Source organism: Lactuca saligna, chromosome 3, assembly GCF_052625555.1.
Source record: "Lactuca saligna cultivar CGN05327 chromosome 3, ASM5262555v1, whole genome shotgun sequence".
Taxonomy (NCBI): Eukaryota; Viridiplantae; Streptophyta; class Magnoliopsida; order Asterales; family Asteraceae; genus Lactuca; species Lactuca saligna.
Window position 1 is genome coordinate 174961808 of NC_136419.1, and position 20069 is coordinate 174981876.

General features: G+C 36.8%; 1 protein-coding gene across 1 annotated transcript; it reads right to left on the reverse strand.

The window, feature by feature from the left end:
• Positions 1-10714: 10714 nt before the first annotated feature.
• LOC145037506 (methyl-CpG-binding domain-containing protein 5-like) lies at positions 10715-12963 on the reverse strand. The gene is made up of 3 exons (XM_078986187.1): positions 12575-12963; positions 11190-11306; positions 10715-11088 (listed from the first exon to the last, which is right to left on the reverse strand). The coding sequence occupies exons 1-3, from the start codon at positions 12872-12874 to the stop codon at positions 10867-10869; spliced, it is 639 nt and encodes a 212-aa protein (XP_078842313.1). The 5' UTR covers positions 12875-12963; the 3' UTR covers positions 10715-10866.
• Positions 12964-20069: the final 7106 nt, after the last annotated feature.

Genomic DNA, 20069 nt, shown 5'->3' on the forward strand with positions numbered 1-20069 from the left:
GTGATATCGAGGTAAGTTACCTTCTGGTAGAAGTGGGTCAAAGGCACCAATGTCGGCCCACTAGTAAGAGCTATAGCAGAGATGATTGTCTTTATGATAATTATCTGGTATGTCGCTATCTGTTATGTTTATGTGCTAGTATGCTATCATGTTGTGTGATAGTGGTAGGAGCCTAGGAGGGGTAAGATAGACCCCAGTACCGGTCGATAGGGCTGAAGGGGTATGCCAACACCCAAATAAGCTAGGTAGTATATGACTTATATGTTTATGCACTAAGATGATATGTGATAAAAGTAGGGTCTGAAATAGTCCCCGATACTAGTCAAAAGGACCGAAGGGGTATGCCAGCACCCTAATATGCTAGGCGAGGTACGGTCGATAGGACCGAATTACCGGTCGAAAGGGCCGAAGGGGTAGGCCAACACCCTAATATGTTTGGCAAGTTACCAGTTGAAAGAGACCGAATAGGTAGCTAGTACCCGAATACGTTAGCCAGTATGTGTTATGTATGGTATGTGGTATGATGGGGGAATTCACTAACCTTTATGCTTAGGGTTTTCAGTTTTGGTTTCAGGTACTTCTTCCTCGAAGGGAAAGGAGCTGGCACACTAGCAACACATCACACACACGATTTTCCACATATGAGATTCTGGGGATTCGTACTCTGACTTTGTTACTATATTATGACATGCTTTTAAGACATATGATCTATGGTTTTTATGAAATATAATAACTTGATGATGTTTTCTATAAATTGTTTTATGAATCATTATATCAAAAATGAAATTTCTGGTCATGATTTTCGGCATGTTACAAGTTGGTATCAGAGCCTTGGTTTGAGGGATTCGGACACATCTTCATGGGTGTCTGGACTCAAATCGAGGGTTTGGAAGATTTTTACAAGAAAATATTTTTTCTAAAAATTAAAATAATGAGCTTTGAGAAAGAACAAAGTGTGTGATGTGTACAATCGGTCGAGCTCAAGTAAGTTTTCCCCAAGATGCCCATACATGTTTGTTATGATATATGATATGATTATGAGAACTACATGCTAGATTTGGGATGATGATCTAGGTAGGATGCCTTATATGCCTATTATATGTGTATGAGAACTGCATGCTAGATTAGGGCTAAGGATCTAGGAGGATGCCTTATGTGCCTGTTATATATGCTTATTGAACAACATGCTAGGACTGACTAGTTAGTGATATGAAAGCCTGAGTAGGATATGATTGGTTTGGGTTACTCAATGCCCGAATGTTGATTTCTTTGTGCTTTTAGGAGTTCTCGTTATCTCTAGCTAATTAGTAAAAGAATACGTTAAGTTACTTATTGCGAGGACTAAATAATTTCAGAAGGTTAGGTCTAGCCCTATTTCGTATCTCTTGTTTGAGTCCAACCGTTGTAGGGTAGGATCTGTCATTCAAAGAATTATCTGGTCTCAATGATATGTACTGGTATTCGCGAGCTAGTTAGGTAAAGGTAGCAGGGTTTTATTATGCAGTTGATGGTGGAGAGTAGGTCGGAGAGTTACCCTAGGGTAAGCCTAGGATGAGATTAGTCCAACGAACAGTAGTAGTAGAAGGGACTTGGTGAAGTCATGGCAATCCTATAGGAAAGTATAGATTAATATGGAAGGTAGTATGGGCCCATACTACTTAAAGAAGAGGATTCGTACTTGAGTAAGGATGGCTGAGATAGAACCCGAGAACTTGTAGAGTGTGTAATACCTCTCAAGATTATGTATGACCCTGATGATTATGTGTTTTGTTTAAATTGTGGTGACACATCTCGGAGTAGGAGGTTCAGGGTCCAGATCAGGTTCGGGTTGAGGTTCGGGTGCGGATTCCGAGTCGGTTGATGATGGACTACACGAGTTCATCGCGTCAGAGATTACGAGAGGCATCCTTGAGGCGACGCCAGTGATTTTCGGGTCGATCAAGGAAGGGATCATCGAGCTGATTGAGGATTGCCTCAGGGCGTTTAGGAGCGAAACGAAATCTGGCCAGACAAGGACGCGTACACTCTACTTCAAGGATTTTCGGGGATGTGGTGCGCCAGACTTTCACGGGGTGAAGGACCCCGTTGTGCCTAGCAGGTGGATTGCAGACATCGAATTTGCACAGTTGACGAGCTTCTGCCCTGAGGGGTCGAGGGTCTGGTATGATGCAGGTTGTTTGAGGGATAGAGTTAGAGACTGGTGGGAGGCAATCAACGATTCGTTGGGAGCCATAGCCATTAAGGCTATAACTTGGTTGGATTTCGTGACCAGGTTTAGGGATGAGTTTGCGCCAGTTGTGGAGATTCAGCAGCTGCCCATGGAGTTTCTTGACATGAGACAGATGACTGAGTTGGTGGCGAAGATTACCACCAATTTCAGGGAGAGGGCCTTACTGGTGCCTTAGTACGCGGGGGATGAGGAGAAGAGGAAGACCTGGTACTATGATATGTTGAGAGCTGAAATATGGAAACATGTCACCTACTCAGCATACCCGACTTTTGAGGACATGATAGCGAGGGCGAGAGAGAGGGAGATTGATATAGAGCACATCCAGATAAGGAAGGCGGAGGCTGGGCATGTTACTGGAGTTTCATGGAAGAAACCCAAGGGCTCCGACACTAGGTCAAAGGGCCAGCAGGGCTGAAGCCGCAGTGGAAAATACAACAAGACTCGTGAGGGAGTTTGTAGACTGGGGTCATCAGGCTGCTATGAGTGTGGCAAGCTTGAGCACTTTGGTAGGGATTGTATTGCCCCTACTCCCACCCTTCAGACATCATACCTGATTTGGTTTCATTGCAATCATAAGGGACATAAAAAGGCCAACAGTCCCAGATTAGTACCAACAGCGCCATTGGTGGCGCCAGCTCCAGCGACCTTGCGGATCACGGATGACTGACAGGGCAAGACAGATGCTCCAGTGGTAAGGAGCTGAGCCTTCCAGCTGACCACCGAGGAGGCATGTGCCACACCGGATGTGGTGACTGTTATGTTGTATTCTCCCTAACTCTTATTACATGTATGTTATGATATTTATGTGTTTTGTTTAGGATCGTTCCATGTGAACGGCATCCCAGTACAGGAGTTATTAGACTTAGCGGCTACCTGATCATTTGTTTCTCTTTCACTTAGCAAGAGGTTTTCTGAGTCTTCGGGCATGTTGGATTTCCCTTTAGAGGTCGAGATTGTTGACGAATGATCTATCCGGGCATCAGAGGTTTTCTGAGATTGCGTTTTGAGGTTGTACAACGAGTGGTATCTAGTGGATTTTGTTCGCATTCCATTGTGTGAGAAAAAGGTTATCATCGGCATGGATTAGTTGAGCCCTAATGGGGCGGTGATCGGCTGTGCGTAGAAGTTGGTACGTGTCAGGACCCCAAGTGGGGGAGAGCTGGTGATACAGAACGAGAGGCCACAACATGGACCAACTATATGTTCGGCAGAGAGGGCTAGGCACTACCTTTAGTAGGGTTACGCAGGGTATTTCGCCTAAGTTATGGATACTCGGGAGGTGGGTAAGGCGACTATGAGTGATGTACCCATAGTGCAAGAGTACCTGGACGTATTTCTAGAGTAGCTTCCTGGCATACCACCAAAGATACAGGTGGAGTTTAGGATCGACCTAGTCCATTTTGCGGCTCCGATAGCCAAGGCACCGTATTGGTTAGCTCCTCTCGAGATGCAGTGGTTGTCTACATAGTTACAGGAGCTGTTAGACAAGGGATTCATTAGGGCAAGCAGTTCGCCCTGGGGAGCCCCGATCCTATTTGTGAAGAAGAAGGACGAGTCGCATCGGATGTGTATAGACTACCGGGAGCTGAACAAGGTAACGGTGAAGAACCGTTACCCACTCCCTAGGATTGATGATCTCTTCGGCCAACTTCAGGGGCATCTTGGTTTTCCAAGATAGATTTACGATCAGACTACCTCCAGATGCGATTCAGAGATGAGGATGTAAAAAAGACTGCTTTTCGGACTAGCTATGGCCATTACGAGTTCGTGGTGATGCCCTTCGGGCTTACCAATGCTCTTGTTGTGGTGTATAGGCTAGAACTACCACTCGAGCTTAGTTAGATCCATAATACCTTTCATGTCTCCCAGCTTTGGAAGTGCCTAGTAGATAACTCTGTGGTGGTACCACTAGAGTATATTCAAGTGGATGACAGCCTAAACTACATCGAGCGGTCGGTAGCCATCCTCGACAGGAAGACAAAGGATTTAAGGAATAAGAAGGTCGATTTAGTGAAGGTGCAATGGCAGCACCGCAAGGGCTCGGAATGGACTTGGGAGTTGAAGGACGAGAAGAGGGAGCACTACCCCGAGCTATTCCCAGATGCAGCAGACTTCGAGGATGAAGTCTAAAATAAGTGGCGGAGATTTGTAATTCCCAGTTTCTGGTATGTATTTTAATAAGAACTATTTATTTTTGTAAAGGGACTCGACGAGTTGGAGGCCCCAAACTCGTCGAGTAGAAATAGATTTTTGGGACGCGAGACTTGATGTCTACTCGACTCGACAAGTAGGGCTGCCAGATTGAAACCCTAATTTTCAGAGTTTGCACCGTATTTAAGGGCCTTAACACCCCATTGTGGCATCCATCATCGCCTCCCTCAGTTCAACAAAACCCTAATTCATGATCTTGAGCCTTGTGAGTGTGTGTGAGTGAAAAATGAGTGATTCTTTGGTATTTCCTTGAAGGAGTGGAAGCTAGAAGTGCTTAGTTGAAGGAATAAGCCTTGGATCTAGAGATTTCTTGGTCAAGGTAGGCTTATTGAGGTATAAAGTCTATACCTTGTCTATTTATTTACTGGATCTCTTCATGAAGTTGTTTAGGGATTTAAGGAGCCCATTTTGGGACCATTCATGGATGCAAGCATGTTTTGGAGTCATGACTTCAGATCCAGAGCCTTTGAGGGACTCCATGGCATAAATGTGCCAACTTTATGGCCATAGGAGTCCCATGAAACCTATGAACCACTTTTTAGGGATTTTTGAGCTAAATAACCCATGCATGGACGTAAAGTTAGAAACTTTATGTGATATATCGACCCTAGGGAACCAGATTTATGAGTTGGATGCATAAAGTCTAACTAGAAACGGCTGTATGGATTTAGACTATGAGAGACTCGACAAGTTGTTCATACAACTTGGCGAGTTGGTTCATGGTCCCCCAACCTTTTCTGTTACTGAGTAAACTTGTTGAGTCTAGGATATGACTCAGCAAGTTGTACATGTTTTGGGCTTGAAGGTTGAAGAGCTCGACAAGTTCAATGAGGAACTCAAGGAGTTATGAGCAAAATGTCCCGACTCTGTATGAAGGAGAACTCATGAGTTCAAGGAGGAACTTGGCGAGTTATGAGTAAAAGGTCCCACCGATGTTATAAGGAAGAACTCGATGGCTTCATGAAAGAAATCGACGAGTAGGATCGAGATTCAGGGTTTTATGGATTATGGAACTCGACGATTTGAGTCAACCAGGATGTTGAATTTGACCAGGATGTTGACTGTGACTTTGACCATTGAACAGAGTTGACCCTTAAAGGGGTTATGAATATGAAAGGGTAATTAAAGGAGATTGTTATGTGTACAAGTTTGAGAGGAGTTGATCCCAGTTAAAACTCATTTCATAATTCACCAAATCAAATATGTCTCAATGTCAACAAGTAAAACACAATCCTAGAATCATAAAAACAATCTTCCACCAGTGTGTACAATCATGTCAGTGCCTTGCCGCGATCCTCGGGGCTACCTGAAACACATAACACATAACACGGTAAGCATAAAGTTTAGTGAGTTCCCTAAAATACCATACACAGCATAACAACCACTCGAGGCTATACTCAATAAGACCCTCCGGTCAATGTATCTTAGTGGGACCCTTCGGCCCCACACTCTGATGGACCCTCTGGTCCCTCGACTCAGCATCTTAATATAATACATAGTAAGCATATCACAAAACAAATAGCAGGATATCTCAATACATAACACATACGCATAAGACCCTCTTGTCACACATAAGTTACCACTCAAGGTAAGTATAGTGAGAAGACTCACCTCGTAAGATAGCTAGTAAAAATATGGTGCCTGAACTCCTCGATCTAGCCTTCGTCTATCACAAGGATAAAAATTTCTAATTAATACACTCCTTACATTCTCATTCCTAGAAAATGGGTAGAAGACCATTCCACCCTTCCCTGACCTCTCTTAATCAGTTTGACCAAACCCTAAGGTTAATTGAAGTCAACTCTAGTCAACAGTTTAATATTGATCAGACTCGCTGAGTGCACTCGTGTGACTCGGCAAGTTCATGCGTATCCTCTGAATTCCCCTAAGGCCTCACACGACTCGTCGAGTTAACCTCCCAACTCGACGGGGTATCACTTGGTCACGAATCGCGGGGCAAATCCGATCCGACTCATCGAGTCATCTCATAGACTCGGCGAGTCGTCCCCATTGCAACACTCATATGGTCTTCTGAAGTCAGATCCGGAACTCTAACTCATAGATCATTCTTATTTGGTCAATTCTTACCTTGAGGAAATCAGATGGAGTTTTTACAAAAATTTCCCAAACTAACCCAATTCCTGCATCGTCATTTTTTAGTCTTGGTAATGCAAATATTACCGAGCTCATATCCACTCTAATATATGATGTGGTTTATTCCTCTCTTCTGGCCACTAATTTATTATTGTCACCATTATTTTCGACTCCATCAATGACGTCTCTGGCCATGATTGGAATTTCTCCACTAGCTCTTGTGATTAATTCTCCAAAAATCTTATATTGAGAAGAAACAATGGAGATGAAGATGCAGCTTACGAGCACCGTCGACGCACATTACTTTTTTTCCACCATCACCAACTTCGTCAAGGAGATAAAATGTAAAGGAGAGAGAGAGAGAGAGAGAGAGAGAGAGAGAGGTATGGGTGGGGGTATAGGGTATGAACCGGGTGTTTTTTTTGTTTTTGTTTTTTTTATTTTTTGTATATTGCATTTAAACAAAAATAATTGAAAAAGAAGATAAAAAGGATAAATAAGTTTTTTTACATGGGTAATGACCAACAGAATAAGTTTTATAAACCACAGGGACTATGTTTGTCAAAAAAGAAAATAATAACAACGATTACATTTATGACTATTGGTAAACCATAGGAACATTTGTGTAATTTTGTTAAAAATTAATTAATAAGGTAAGTTAAAACTTTCATAGAATAGTAAAATAATAAACGCGTGTTAAATTATTTTTTGCATTATTATTAGCAATCAAATAGTCTTTTGCTAAATATATCATCATGAATCATTAAAAACACAAATAAAACCCGAAAGATGAAAAAAGATCAAAAGAAAAACAAACATTATGACTTTTACCAAGAAAAAAACGTGATTTTTTTTTAAACGATAAATCTAATCTACTCCTAAACTATTCCTTAAATCCATCTATATCCACAACAAAACTTGAATTGTTTAATTTGATTTTTTTTAGTCAAAATTCTAACCGTATTGTGCGAAAAAACCATCAAGATGGACCGATAAGCTTACAAGTATTTATTTTAGAGACCACCTTAGATTTTTTTTAAAAAATGGAACAATATACCATTGGGATAACTGAGTTTTTAACGATGGTGATCGTAATAGTATTTCATTTATTTAACGAAAAAAAAAAAAAGCGAGATTGTAACAGCATCAATGACCAAAAGTTCAATATTTGTCAATCAATCAATCATGATGACCATCCATGCAAAATTTTGAAGACTATGACAAAAAATACATAAAGATGCCAACCATAAGTACTAAAATTGTAACTTACTCCAAAAAAAATATTGACCAAACTAGTACATTTTAGAAAATATATACTAATAAACGGTAATTTATTTAAGACCAAACTAATACTAAAGTATTAAAAGAAAATTAAATCTTCCCATCTCCGGGTCATTTCTTCTCTGCGAAACCGAAGATCCATAGCAAAATTTGTTGTTAAGTACATCTTAATCTATTATATTCTAGCCTAATTATTGTATGGTGATGCCAATTAAAAGTTATAAAAAAAATATAACAAGACAAGTTGACTCCAACTAAAAAATAGTCAAATTTTAGTTAAGGTTGTGACTTGTGATAGATTAGGGCTATATTTTACGTATTAGTTGAAAAGTCAGCCGTTAAATAAAAAGCTAGTTAATAATTGAAAAATTAGCTGATAAAAAATAACGTTTGGTAAAGCTAGTTGAAAAGTTAGCTGAAATATATAGAATTACATAAAAGAAAATGTAAGAGTATGTGTTTCTATAATTAATTAAGGAATGTATTTTGAAATTAAAAAAAAAAAAAAAAAAAAAAAACTAGTTTAAATAGTTTTTCAAAAAACTAACTTATAAGCTACTTTTTAGTTTACCAACTAACTTTTTATTTAATAGTTTTTCAACTGATAATTAGTTTTTTCAAATAATACGTTCAAACATAATATTTATCTACCAATATAAATATAGTAATAGGCATTCTAAACGTATTATTTGGTCCGTTGTAAAGTTCCAATAAGTCAAGTCTTAGGAACAGTCACCTTTTTGAAATTTACCGAACAAGTCTTTCTATTATAGGAATAAATAATATTTGAAATGTTCACATCTAGATAAGTTGGAAAGAGGAATTGATTAATTATATTATATTAAGTATTTAATTTACGAACATTACATAAAACAAAATTGTATTAACATTTTCAATCCATCCATATACAGAGTATATTAAAAAGAGTGTGAGTGCATCAATATTAAACTATTAAGCGTTAAATACTCTAGACACCCATCCACATGAGGAAACTAAATTATGAAAACGCGTTATTCATTGACCAAACTCCACAAAACCTAACAGCTAATTCCACACACACCACCATTGATTATTCTATGCCTACTGCATTAAAGACTTGAATATTAACATAAGTACCCATATGTAATAACAACCACATAAAATCTCCAAAATATTAAGAATTATTACAAACTATTCTGGGTAATATTATATAAAAAAAGAAACAGTTTTATATAGACAGTTGCTTTAGCCTATTATATACAAATAAACTGATTCTAATATATATAGATACTAAATTTTTGCAATAAATACAAATGTTATTCGATTTTCACGGACTTATTGGAAGAACGTTGTTGATCGTCATGAAAAACGTTGTGAACAAGCACATACAACACCACCATATCAATCCAATTTGCTGAATCTTTACGAAAAAGCTACCCTTGGCTTTGTTTGACATTTTTATCTGTTACACCCCGTTCCCGAGTTGTAGCAGAGAAAAGAAGAGAAGAGAAAAGAAAGTAAGGAGAGAAAAGAAGAGAAGAGAAAGGAAAAGAAATTTGTGTTTTGTGTTCCCGAGTTGGAGAGAAATGGAAAGAAAGTTAAACATTTTGTTCTTTCTCTCCAAATCCTTCCAAATCGGAAGGAAAGTTAGGAGGGAAAGTGATCCCTCCATTTCCTTCCACTTCCCTCCTTTAATGAAACTCGGGAACACCAATTTCTCTTACTTTCCTCCCACTTCCACCTATTTCCTTTCTTTTCTCTCTTTAAATTGAACTCGGGAACGGGGTGTCAGTGTATTCTATTTTTGTGTAATTTTCGGGCCCATGGCCTCTTTTGCTTATACTTTTGCTACAATCTTTATGTATATTGCCAATTAATAAAGTTATAAGTATGGGGAAAATGTATGTTATCATAGACACTGTTCTTTATTATTCTTATCAACATATTTTATTTCCAATCCACAATAACAACCAACTTACATTTTTATATATATTAAAAAAATTAAAACAACTACTCAAACACCCATTAAACCTACTCCTAATTTTATATCATTTGTCCATCAAAAGACTTTGAACCCTCGACCTACTTGTTGAAAAACATGTTTCCAACAAACCTGTTACATCCTATTGGTTTAGGAACACATTTGGTTTTCACATATTTAGATAATATTCAACGTAGTTGTCGGGTAACACTTGATGAGTTAGTTTCTTTGCTTATGTAGGATAAGTAAGCTAATATCGCATATAACTGATCCATGCATGTGGATACCTTTCTAAGTTTTAGAATTTTTACTTACTGTTTCTACTAGGGATGTGATTCGGGCCAAAACTGATCCAAACTGGAATATCCTGAAACCCAAATTAGATAAAAAGTTGGAACCCAAACCCGGACTGGTTATACTAATACAGGACCAATTCGGTTCGGGTAATACAGGTTTCAGTTCAATTATTAACCCGAAAAAACCGAAATAATATGTACAATATGCTTTAGAACCGAAATGACCCGAATAACCCAAATAAACCCGAATAATTTGGTACTCGTTTGAATCGAAATGACCCGAATAACCCAAATAAACCCGAATAATTTGGTACTCTTTTGAACTGAAATGGCCCGAATAACTCAAATAAACTAAAAAACTCAATCATGAACTATAAGGAAATACTCCATCTAGTTCAAGAAAAAAACATATTATTAAACGTTTTCAATCCGGGTGCCTAAAACCGAATTAGGTGTAATTTGGGTAAACTGACCCGAATTGGGCTAAAATACATACCCAAGAACCGACCCGAATAACTTAATAGATCCGAATTCGGGTCGGGTTTCGGTTCGGGTATTCGGTCCAAAGACACATCCCTATTTTCTACTTCACCACCACCTCCATTTTTCACCATAAAACTCAATTTCAAAAAAACCTAAAAAAGCACCAAATAGCCTAACACATAGGCTAAATCCACCAACATCACTCTAAATCCTTTTTCATTATCCATCAAAAAAAAAAAAAAAAAACCAAAAAATTACAAACCATTACCCGTTTCACTAAGTCTATTACTACAATACTACCAACAAACAGCTTAGCTTTGGCATACATGATTGAATACAGAGGCCCATTCTTGCTTAGTGGCAAGCGGTAGTTCCCAATCACCAATCCTAGGAGACCAAACATCCTCCGTGGCATATGTCAAACACCAACTAACTTTTTCCGGAGGATTCCGGAAATCAAAACTGAAAGCAGCATGAACTTTTTTCCTTGCGCTTGTCTTCTTTTTACTACGTGGCGCCGAACCCTCAGATGCCTTAAAAAAAACAATATCATTTATCATTTAATAGAAAAATATAAAATCACATAAAAATATGAAAAATGAAATAATAAAATAATGAGGTTGTTAGGTTTTACCGCGTCATCGGAATTTGGAGTACTTGGAGTTGTCTTCTTTCGCTTGGCTCCGGTTTCAAGAAAGGTGAGGACTTCGTTTTTGGAGCGCAAACGTTGACCCGATGGTGCGATATAGTACTAAAAGAAGTTGACATGAAAAATATATATTTTTAGATGTAAAAATATAGCAATGTACTTATAGTGTCATACTTTCATTTCTTTCTATTACAGATTTACAGTAGTGTACTTTAAACATTCTATCCGGTTATAGCGATATCGTCTAAATACAAATAGTTTTAAAGTACACTACTGTAATAGAAAGAAATGATAACTATTTGTATTTAGACAGACATCGCTATAACCAGATAGAATGTTTAAAGTACACTACTATAATAGAAAGAATGGAAGTATGATGTTGTCGCATCGTGTTTTCATTTCTTTTTGTAACATTGTATTTCAAAAACTATAGCAATTTCATCCGGATACAAATAATTTTCATTTGCTATAATTAGATAGATTTTCAAAGTACAAGGCCTTAATAAGAAGAAGATTGGAGGAATAGTGTAGCAATAAGAAGAAATTAGAGTATGATGCTTTAAACAAGTAAATTAAAGTAGCAACGTACTTTCATTGATTTGTTTATTATAGCAACATAATTGCATTTCTTTTTATAAAGCATTGTCTTTAAAAACTCTATCCAAGTATAGCAATGTCATTCTGTTACATGTATTTTTCAATGCCAGAACCAGATAGATTTTTCAAACTATAATTTCTTGCATTTAGCCTATATAAATTATAAGTACCGATATATGCACTTAACATTAGTAAGTATATACTTTTTTATTATTTAGGGGGTTCAAAATAATCAGATTTGCAAGAAACACATAAGAAGATACTATAAGAAAATAGATTATTAAAATAAATGTGGAATTATATAAGTGAAAGATTTATATAAGATATCACTTATTGAGTTGATTACAAGGTAAATCTTTTGTTACACACTTGTCCTCCTCATATATTACTAACTAACTAGTAAAATCCAACCAAATCATAGTAATTTGCACCATGAAAATAGCATCTTAAAGGGTATTTAGTTTATGATTTTATACTTCAAAATCTCTACTGAATATTGAACTTCGTTGGGCAAATACTAATTCTCTTTCAAATTTGGCCTCCTCTCCCTTTATACATTATCTAAATTGATACACTTTTCTTCCATAAGAAGCTCTAAACAACTTAAACAGCCTTCCAAAAATCAATCTTAAACTAACTATAGGTAGCATACGAAGAATTAGAATACATGATAGGAATGTTGTATGAATATATAGGGTTAACATTTAACGATTCTAAAATTAAGCAGCTAAAAATGAAAGTTGTGTATACAAGAACATAAATTGATTACCGACCCTGTCAACGGTGCCCTCGGTGGCACCAGAAGTACGTTTTCGCAGTATCATTTCAAAATTTTCCGGCAGCCATGAAGGCCGGGTATATTTCAGATGAATGGAGTCAGGGTTTGCTGATGCGTTCTCTGTTTCCTTGGAGGCATTCTGCTTCTGATTCTGGTCTCCTCCGTTGTTCGGATCTATGAATGATCCGGATCCCAGAAGCGGGTCTGGCGTAACTACCTGGTCTTCGGACTCCGACGGGATTGTAATCGGCGTTGCTTGGTCGCCGTCGGCGGCAAGCGATTCTGAATTAGGCATGGTGTGACCAAGCTTTGGAGGTGTGAATATCGAGGGCTGGGGAGGAGGGGAGGAACTGGGTGGAGAGGGGAATGTGGGGGATGGTCTGCCTTCCCTGCTCGGGTTATAACTTATAAGTATTTTAATAATTTTATTTAAATTAAAGTTTTGTTTCAATATCATTATTTTAATTTTATTTAAATTAACGTTTTTTTTTTTTTTTTTTTTTTTTTTTTTTTTTTTTTTTTTAAATCAGATAGTTATATATGTTACAACATATCTATTCTCCTCTTCCTAAATAAAACCTAAAAATATCATATGTCCTCTCTCTAGCTAGGCTACTCGACACGTAGCAAATTTCTAGGCTTTTTCAAAATTTTGTTTCTTTAATAATCGATAAAACATCTTCGATTTAAAATTTTAAAAACAAAATCATATCCTAATAATATATATATTTTCAAAATTACTCGAACATATCTTTTAAAAATACTGAAAATGCTCGAATGGTTTGCCAACCTCCATCACCAATCTATTTTATCCACCATTAAAAAAAAAAAAAAAAAAGATAAAATTATAAAAATGATCTTTATGGTTTGCTAAAAATCAAAAATTCAATCTTTGTTAATTTTTTTGATGTAAATAGTCATTCTGGTTTGTAAAACTTGTAAAATGGGTCCTTTTTACTAACACCGTTAGGAACTGAATCTTTAAGGGTATTTTCATCTTTTCAAATATAAAGAAACTGAATTCATGACACTTGATAAACCACATGGACCATTTTTGAAATTTCTTTGAAAAAACGAATTAATCTACTCAAGGAAGTGGGGAAGGCTCAAACTCACAACCTCCACCCCTCTTTATTGCCAAAGCATTAACCAGTTGAGCATTCTAAAACTAACATATATAATATTGAAAACGTTAATATTTAAATAATAAATAAATTAAAAAAAAAACACTTTTTTACATATTTTTTTTATAAATAAAACGAAATGTATTTTAGTTCGTATTATAAAAATAATTTACAAACAATTTGTATGTATTTTTATGTATTTATTTAACGTAAAATATATATATTTTTTTATGTTTTTAAAAATACATTTTCGTATAAAAAATATGTTTTAGTAAAATATTTTTTTATGTCTTTGAAATAATAATAATTAACACTACTCATGAAATAATATATATATATATATATATATATATATATATATATATATATATATATATATATATATATATATATATATATATATATTTGGGTTGCTAGTTTTCAAATGCGTATTTCTGTAACGCCCTGATTCTCAAGTATTGTCTAAATATGAGCTATTGGGTTAAGCCCACTCAACGAGTTGGTTGATCTACTCGTCGAGTAGTAGCAGGAAGGATCACGGGTTAAGTAACCTACTCGACGAGTCCATATTAGGACTCGGCGAGTAGGAGCTGGCAGCTGAAACCCTAAATCTCGGGGTTGTACACCCTATTTAAGGGAACACAAACCTCTTTCAGCCTCTTTGCAGTCTCTTAACAAACCCTAATATGTGTGTGTGCCCATTGTGTGTTTGAAGCCTTGGAAGAGGATTTGGTGAAAAGAGCTTGGGAAGCAAGTGGTTTGAAGCAAGGAGCTTAGGGAAAATCCGGATCTACTCCAGTTGTCATCTCTTGGGAAGGTATCAAGCTGTTATCCTCCTTTCTATTTCGTTCTAGACCTCCTTGGTTGGAGATTAAGGTTCTTGGTTGGGTTATAAAGTCATTTCCTGGAGTATGAGCCAAGATCTGAAGTTGTAACTTCAGATCTGAACTCCCTATAGATTGAAGGACCATAAAGTTCTTAGCTTTGGCAAGTTTGAGCCCCTCCCTAAGTGTAAAACCCCATTTCAAGCATAGTTTGGGCTTTTTGAGTCATTGGAGCCTTGCATGCACGTAAAGTTTGCAACTTTACGTGATAAGCAGGCCTAAGGAAGTTGGATCTACAATTTGGGGCTTTACCATGGCTTAAAAGTTGTATGCATGATAAATGACTAAAGGGACTCGACGAGTCGCAAAGCCAACTCGGCGAGTCACATGAAGTCGTGCATTAGAATCAACGAGTTGGACGAACGACTAGGCGAGTCTGATGAAGATTGACATAAGACTCGACGAGTTGAAGAACAACTCGGCGAGTCGGATAAGTTTTAACCAGGACATGTTTGCATGTATATCCGTCGAGTTACAAGGAAGGAACTCGACGGGTGGCCTTAGGGTTTGATCGAGATTCGAAGGAACTCGACGAGTCACCCCGATGACTCGGCGAGTTGGATGTGCTTCAAAGGACTCAGCGAGTAGCCGAGTAAACTCGGCGAGTTGAGGTCAACATGGACTGTTGACCTTGACTAAGGACTTCGACCTTGATCAAGGTTAGTTATCCTGTGAGGATAGAGACTTATGAGCATGTCATATTATGGTAATAGGTGGTGGAGCCTTTGACAAGTGATCAAAGAGCTTTGATTATTTACCAAGCTGACATCTACGAGGTGAGTTATCCTCACTATACTAAGGGGTCTAAGGCACCAAGGTCGACCCATTGGATTTTGATAACCTAGTAGTTGTTGATATGTTGAGTTGAGTTAGTAATGTATGCCAGTTGATATGCTAGTCGGGTAGATCTGTAGCACTGCTTGTGATACTGATTGATTACCTGTATGTGCATTTATCTGTTACATGTCGACATGTTATGTGGGATGGGTTAAGGTTGTACTACTCCGTATGGTAGCCAACAAACCCTAGAGTATTCTAGATATGAGTTGAGGGCCCGGTAGGCATTCCAGACTCATACTGAGGACTCGGGAGCATTCGAGATACGAGCTGAGGGCCCGGTAGGCATTACAGACTCGTACTGAGGGATCGATGGCATTCCAGATACGATCTGAGGTCCCGGTAGGCATTCCAGACTCGTACTAATGTCCCAGGGGTAGTCCAGCTTGTTAAGCTGTAGACCCAGTATATGTTGTTCTGTTTTATTGATATTATATGCTAATGTTGATATTGCTATGTGGACTGTTTGTGTATCGGTATTTTAGGGGTAACTCACTAAGCTTTCGGGCTTACAGTTTCAGCTTATTGTTTCAGGTACATCATAGGATCGCGGCAAGGTGAATGCATGATCGTACAGCCCCTCCTATTATGCTTATGTTTCTGGGAAAAACTCTGATAATCAATATATTTTGAAAACAAAGTTGTACTGTTTTGATGAACTTGATATGTTTAAAAAGTTTAAATTGGTTTGAAAATTTGGATGTTACAGGTTGGTATCAGAGCCTTGGTTTGAGTGAATTGGAGGAACATTCGTGTGAATCCAGTCTCAAACCAAGGAAAGGTTTTCAAAAATGTTTTAAGAAATTGGTTTTCAAAATAAATAAAGGAGGATGTAGGGTGTACGATCAGCCGGAGCCAGTAAGTAAACCCCAAAATTGTTGGATTAGTGTCTAAGTCCATAACTATTTTGGTATATACTTGACCCGATGGTGCATGGTCCTTTTGGGTTGCCTTCACCAAAGCAACTTGATAGGATGAATTATGGAGAGAAAGGATTAAATATGATTTATTAATATATTATGAGAATAATATATTAAAGGAGAAATCATATTGTTTAATTAATATTAGTCAAGAATTAATAAGAATTAAGTTTGTGGCTAAAAGAGATTAATTAAACTTAAGGGACTGGAATTGTAATTATAAGATAATTGAAATTGGGCTATGAATTACCTTATAATATAAGGTTGGACGAAATATATGGGGAAACCCATTAGAAATCGTCCAAGGCTTGTTAAGGAAGGAGTCCATGGGTTGCTTAGGGCTTAAGCATCCAAATTAGGGTTTCCTTGTTAGATAACCCTAATAGTCTCTCTATTTAAATGAACCTTAAGCCCCAAAAAACGTGGTGAACTAATTGGTTAGGGTTTCCACACGTTTTGGGCAACCTCCTTCTATTCTCTTCTTCATCCTCTTGCTCTTGGTGTTTGTGAACCATTAGAGGAGTGACATTTGTGACTCTAAGCTTTCTAAAGTCAATACAAGAAGGATTTGAGATTGTTATTGCTACATAACAATCAAGGCAATATCTTAAACCCATTATTATGTTAATATCGATTATCATATGCTAGAATTAGGGTTTATAGTCTTGGATGAATTGCATGTAAAATAGAGAAACCTAGATCCATGCATTAGGGTTTGTATGAGCACATAGGATGTTCTTATGGCCAAAACCCATCAGTGGTATCTGAGTCATGATTGGTTTCTATTGTATTGATGCCTTGTATGTTTGTTCAAGTTGCAAAAATCGAATTCTGGCCTTCTGTTCGAACTGACTCAGCGAGTCACTACATGGACTCGGCGAGTCTACCCTACTCGATGAGTTCCAATGTGTGACTCGGCGAGTCGGAGCGTCGGACAGAGGGAATATCGAGATTTCTTGCTGTTTTGCTGAAGGATTAATACCAAAAACGTATTTTTATGATAAAATTCGATTTTATTCATATTTGTGAGTATATCCTTGATTAAACAAAAGATAATTACCAATTGATTGGATAATAACTTCCTTATATGATAAAGTTTGATTATTTGTATTAATTGGGTAACTTGTTTTGAAAGAAATTAAAATTAAGTCAAATATAGATAATGATGAAATTAATTGTTTAATTTATATTATTTGTTATTTGATCCTTGTGTTATGAAAAAGTTTCAATTATGCCCATGTAGGTTTTATAGTTTAAATTTGAACTTAATAGTTTTGGTTTTGAAATTTAAATAGTTAAAACCCTAATGTTTTGAAATGTTTCAAAACTTGCCCTCAAGTTTTGGAATTTAAAAGTTGATTAAAAGTTTAATTTACAAATGTTAAATTCTAAAACCCTAGTATTGTTTTGAAAAGTTCAAATAATACCCTTATGGTTTTATTGATTAATTAAAGTGTATAATTAAAAGAGGTTTAATAAATCCATAAAGTTTTGGTTTACAATTTAATTGAATTAAAAGTATAATTGTTAAATTTGACCACATAGTATTTTAAAAGTGTAAAATACACCCTATACTATATATAACATTAAAAGTCTAACATTATATATATGTATAAGTAAAAGTTAGTCTTACCGTTAGTAGGCCTCATTCACGAAGTTGGTCTATAAGGGGTGTTTAAGGAAATTGCCTATAAAATGGCGATTGAATGGGTATCCACTCTTACCCACCGCACTCTTGACTAGTGGAGGGTCGTTAGCCGAACGGGTAGGATAGGACAAAACCTTCCATTATAAGTATAATGAAGTACAAAAGTAACTAAATGTTTTACAAATTCCCAATCTTAGTTACTTTAGGAAAAAGTGAATTGATGCAAGTCCATGAAATTACACTTTGTGCCCTTGCGAAGACGTTAGTGGAGCGTGTGTGGTTTACCGGCACACTAAATGGTTCTAAGCAAAGGTATCAAAGGGTGACTTAATGTTTATCATAGTTCGGTGGAGCGTGTGTGGTTTACCGGCACATCGAATAGGTGACTATAACATGTGGGGGCACCATGTAAGTTTGCATGGTTATTCACACCCGCTTTGTGATCCTCGGTATCCCAGCCACAAACTAGAGGGGCATATCGAGATTTAAACATGCCATTGAAAAGGTTCAATGAATCTCAAAGGATCTAGGAGTTTTCATAATCTTAAAACTTAAATTTCTTTTTTCATTTTTAATGGTGGAAATTAGTGAATCATCATTCACTTACCTTCAAATATTTTTCAACTAGATTATGGCATCCCTCTTCTAGGTTGTAGCGTATTGTGTTGGGTCCTAGCCTTAATATCTCATTTGGGTGATTTATTAAGGACTCAATCTATCAACTAACTAGAATTTGTTTTCTCCCATTTTGTAGATGTCAAAGTACGACAACTATGGTCTTCCCAAATCCCGTGGAACAAGCATTCCACATAAAGATGATATTCCACGATTCGATCGAGGAACAAGAGATCATGCTTCCCTTCCTCCACCTCCTCCAATTATTCTCCCTAACCCACAAGTTCGAAGGCTTTAAAAGTTCAAGCTCACTCAAGCCCTTTTGGCAAGTAAACATGGGAAACTTGTGAGTGTACATGTATTAGAGATGAAGTCACACATTGAAAGGTTAAGGATGTTGGGTGTCAAGATTTCAGGCAAGTTGGCTGTTGATTGGGTTCTTCAGTCACTTCCTGAATCATACAGTGAGTTTGCAAGAGAGTACTATATGATGGATCATGACGTGACCCTCATTGATTTGACCTATTTGCTTATAGCTTCTGAATCAGAAATGATTTGGCGAGCTGGTCGAGCAATTTTGTCTGGTAAATCAAACTCCCAAACTTCAATGGATATTAAAAATGGTGACATTGGAGATCCAGAAAATGTAGATTTTGAGATAATTCCATGTGCCATTCCAAAGGAATCCATTTGCTTTTATTACCAAGAGAAGGGGCATTGGAGACGAAGCTGCCCTATTTACCTAAGAGATCTAAGAGATGGGAGAGTCAAAATGTATGGCTCTAATTTAGGTAAAATCCATTAACTAACTCTTTTAAGTTCCTATTCAAGATTCTTAATACATGATGTGATAAGATTACATTTGATGTTTTGTAGAATTGAAGAAAAGAGAGGAAGCTTAAGGGAAGAAGTGAGCGGAATCTAATCGTGAAGAAATGGATTTGATCGCATTACTTGAAGATTAGATTCTTGAGCTACTACTTAGAGTTAGAATAAGAGTGCTAAGAAATATGTATTAGCATAGTTTTTCAATGAATTGCATTGTAAGAACAAATTTTCCCGCAATAAAATAAAATTTTGATTTTATATTATTTATTTATCCTTGCAATGGCATGTATGAAAAAATTGATGTTTGTAAGTTTCTATTATTAGCAATAATGGATTTGATTCTTAATTATGGAAAGGTCAAGAATTTACCAAATAGGGAGAGTTTCTCATCACCCAAGTTTCAATTGGACAAAAAAAAACTAGGAATCATGCAACTTGGTTACATGATGAATGAGAAATTTCATATTTGGAAATTAGACTAATTTGTTGACAAAGTGTCAAGTGAAGGACTAGGAGATCGAGTACACAAAGTTGTGTGTTGATCAAGTCCACCACCAGAGTAACAAAGATATTCGTCATAATTTACTAAAGGTTTAGTAAATATGGTGTAATACTAAATTGATTGAAAGAGTTT

What these genes read in the sequence shown, in the direction of transcription:
- LOC145037506 (XM_078986187.1), bottom strand. Translation starts at nt 12,874, where the DNA reads ATGCCTAATTCAGAATCGCTTGCCGCCGACGGCGACCAAGCAACGCCG. An exon ending in CCGAGGGCACCGTTGACAGG is followed by an intron (nt 11,307 to 12,574) that starts GTCGGTAATCAA and finishes AACTTCTTTTAG; the next exon opens with TACTATATCGCACCATCGGG. An exon ending in CTCCAAATTCCGATGACGCG is followed by an intron (nt 11,089 to 11,189) that starts GTAAAACCTAAC and finishes GTTTTTTTTAAG; the next exon opens with GCATCTGAGGGTTCGGCGCC.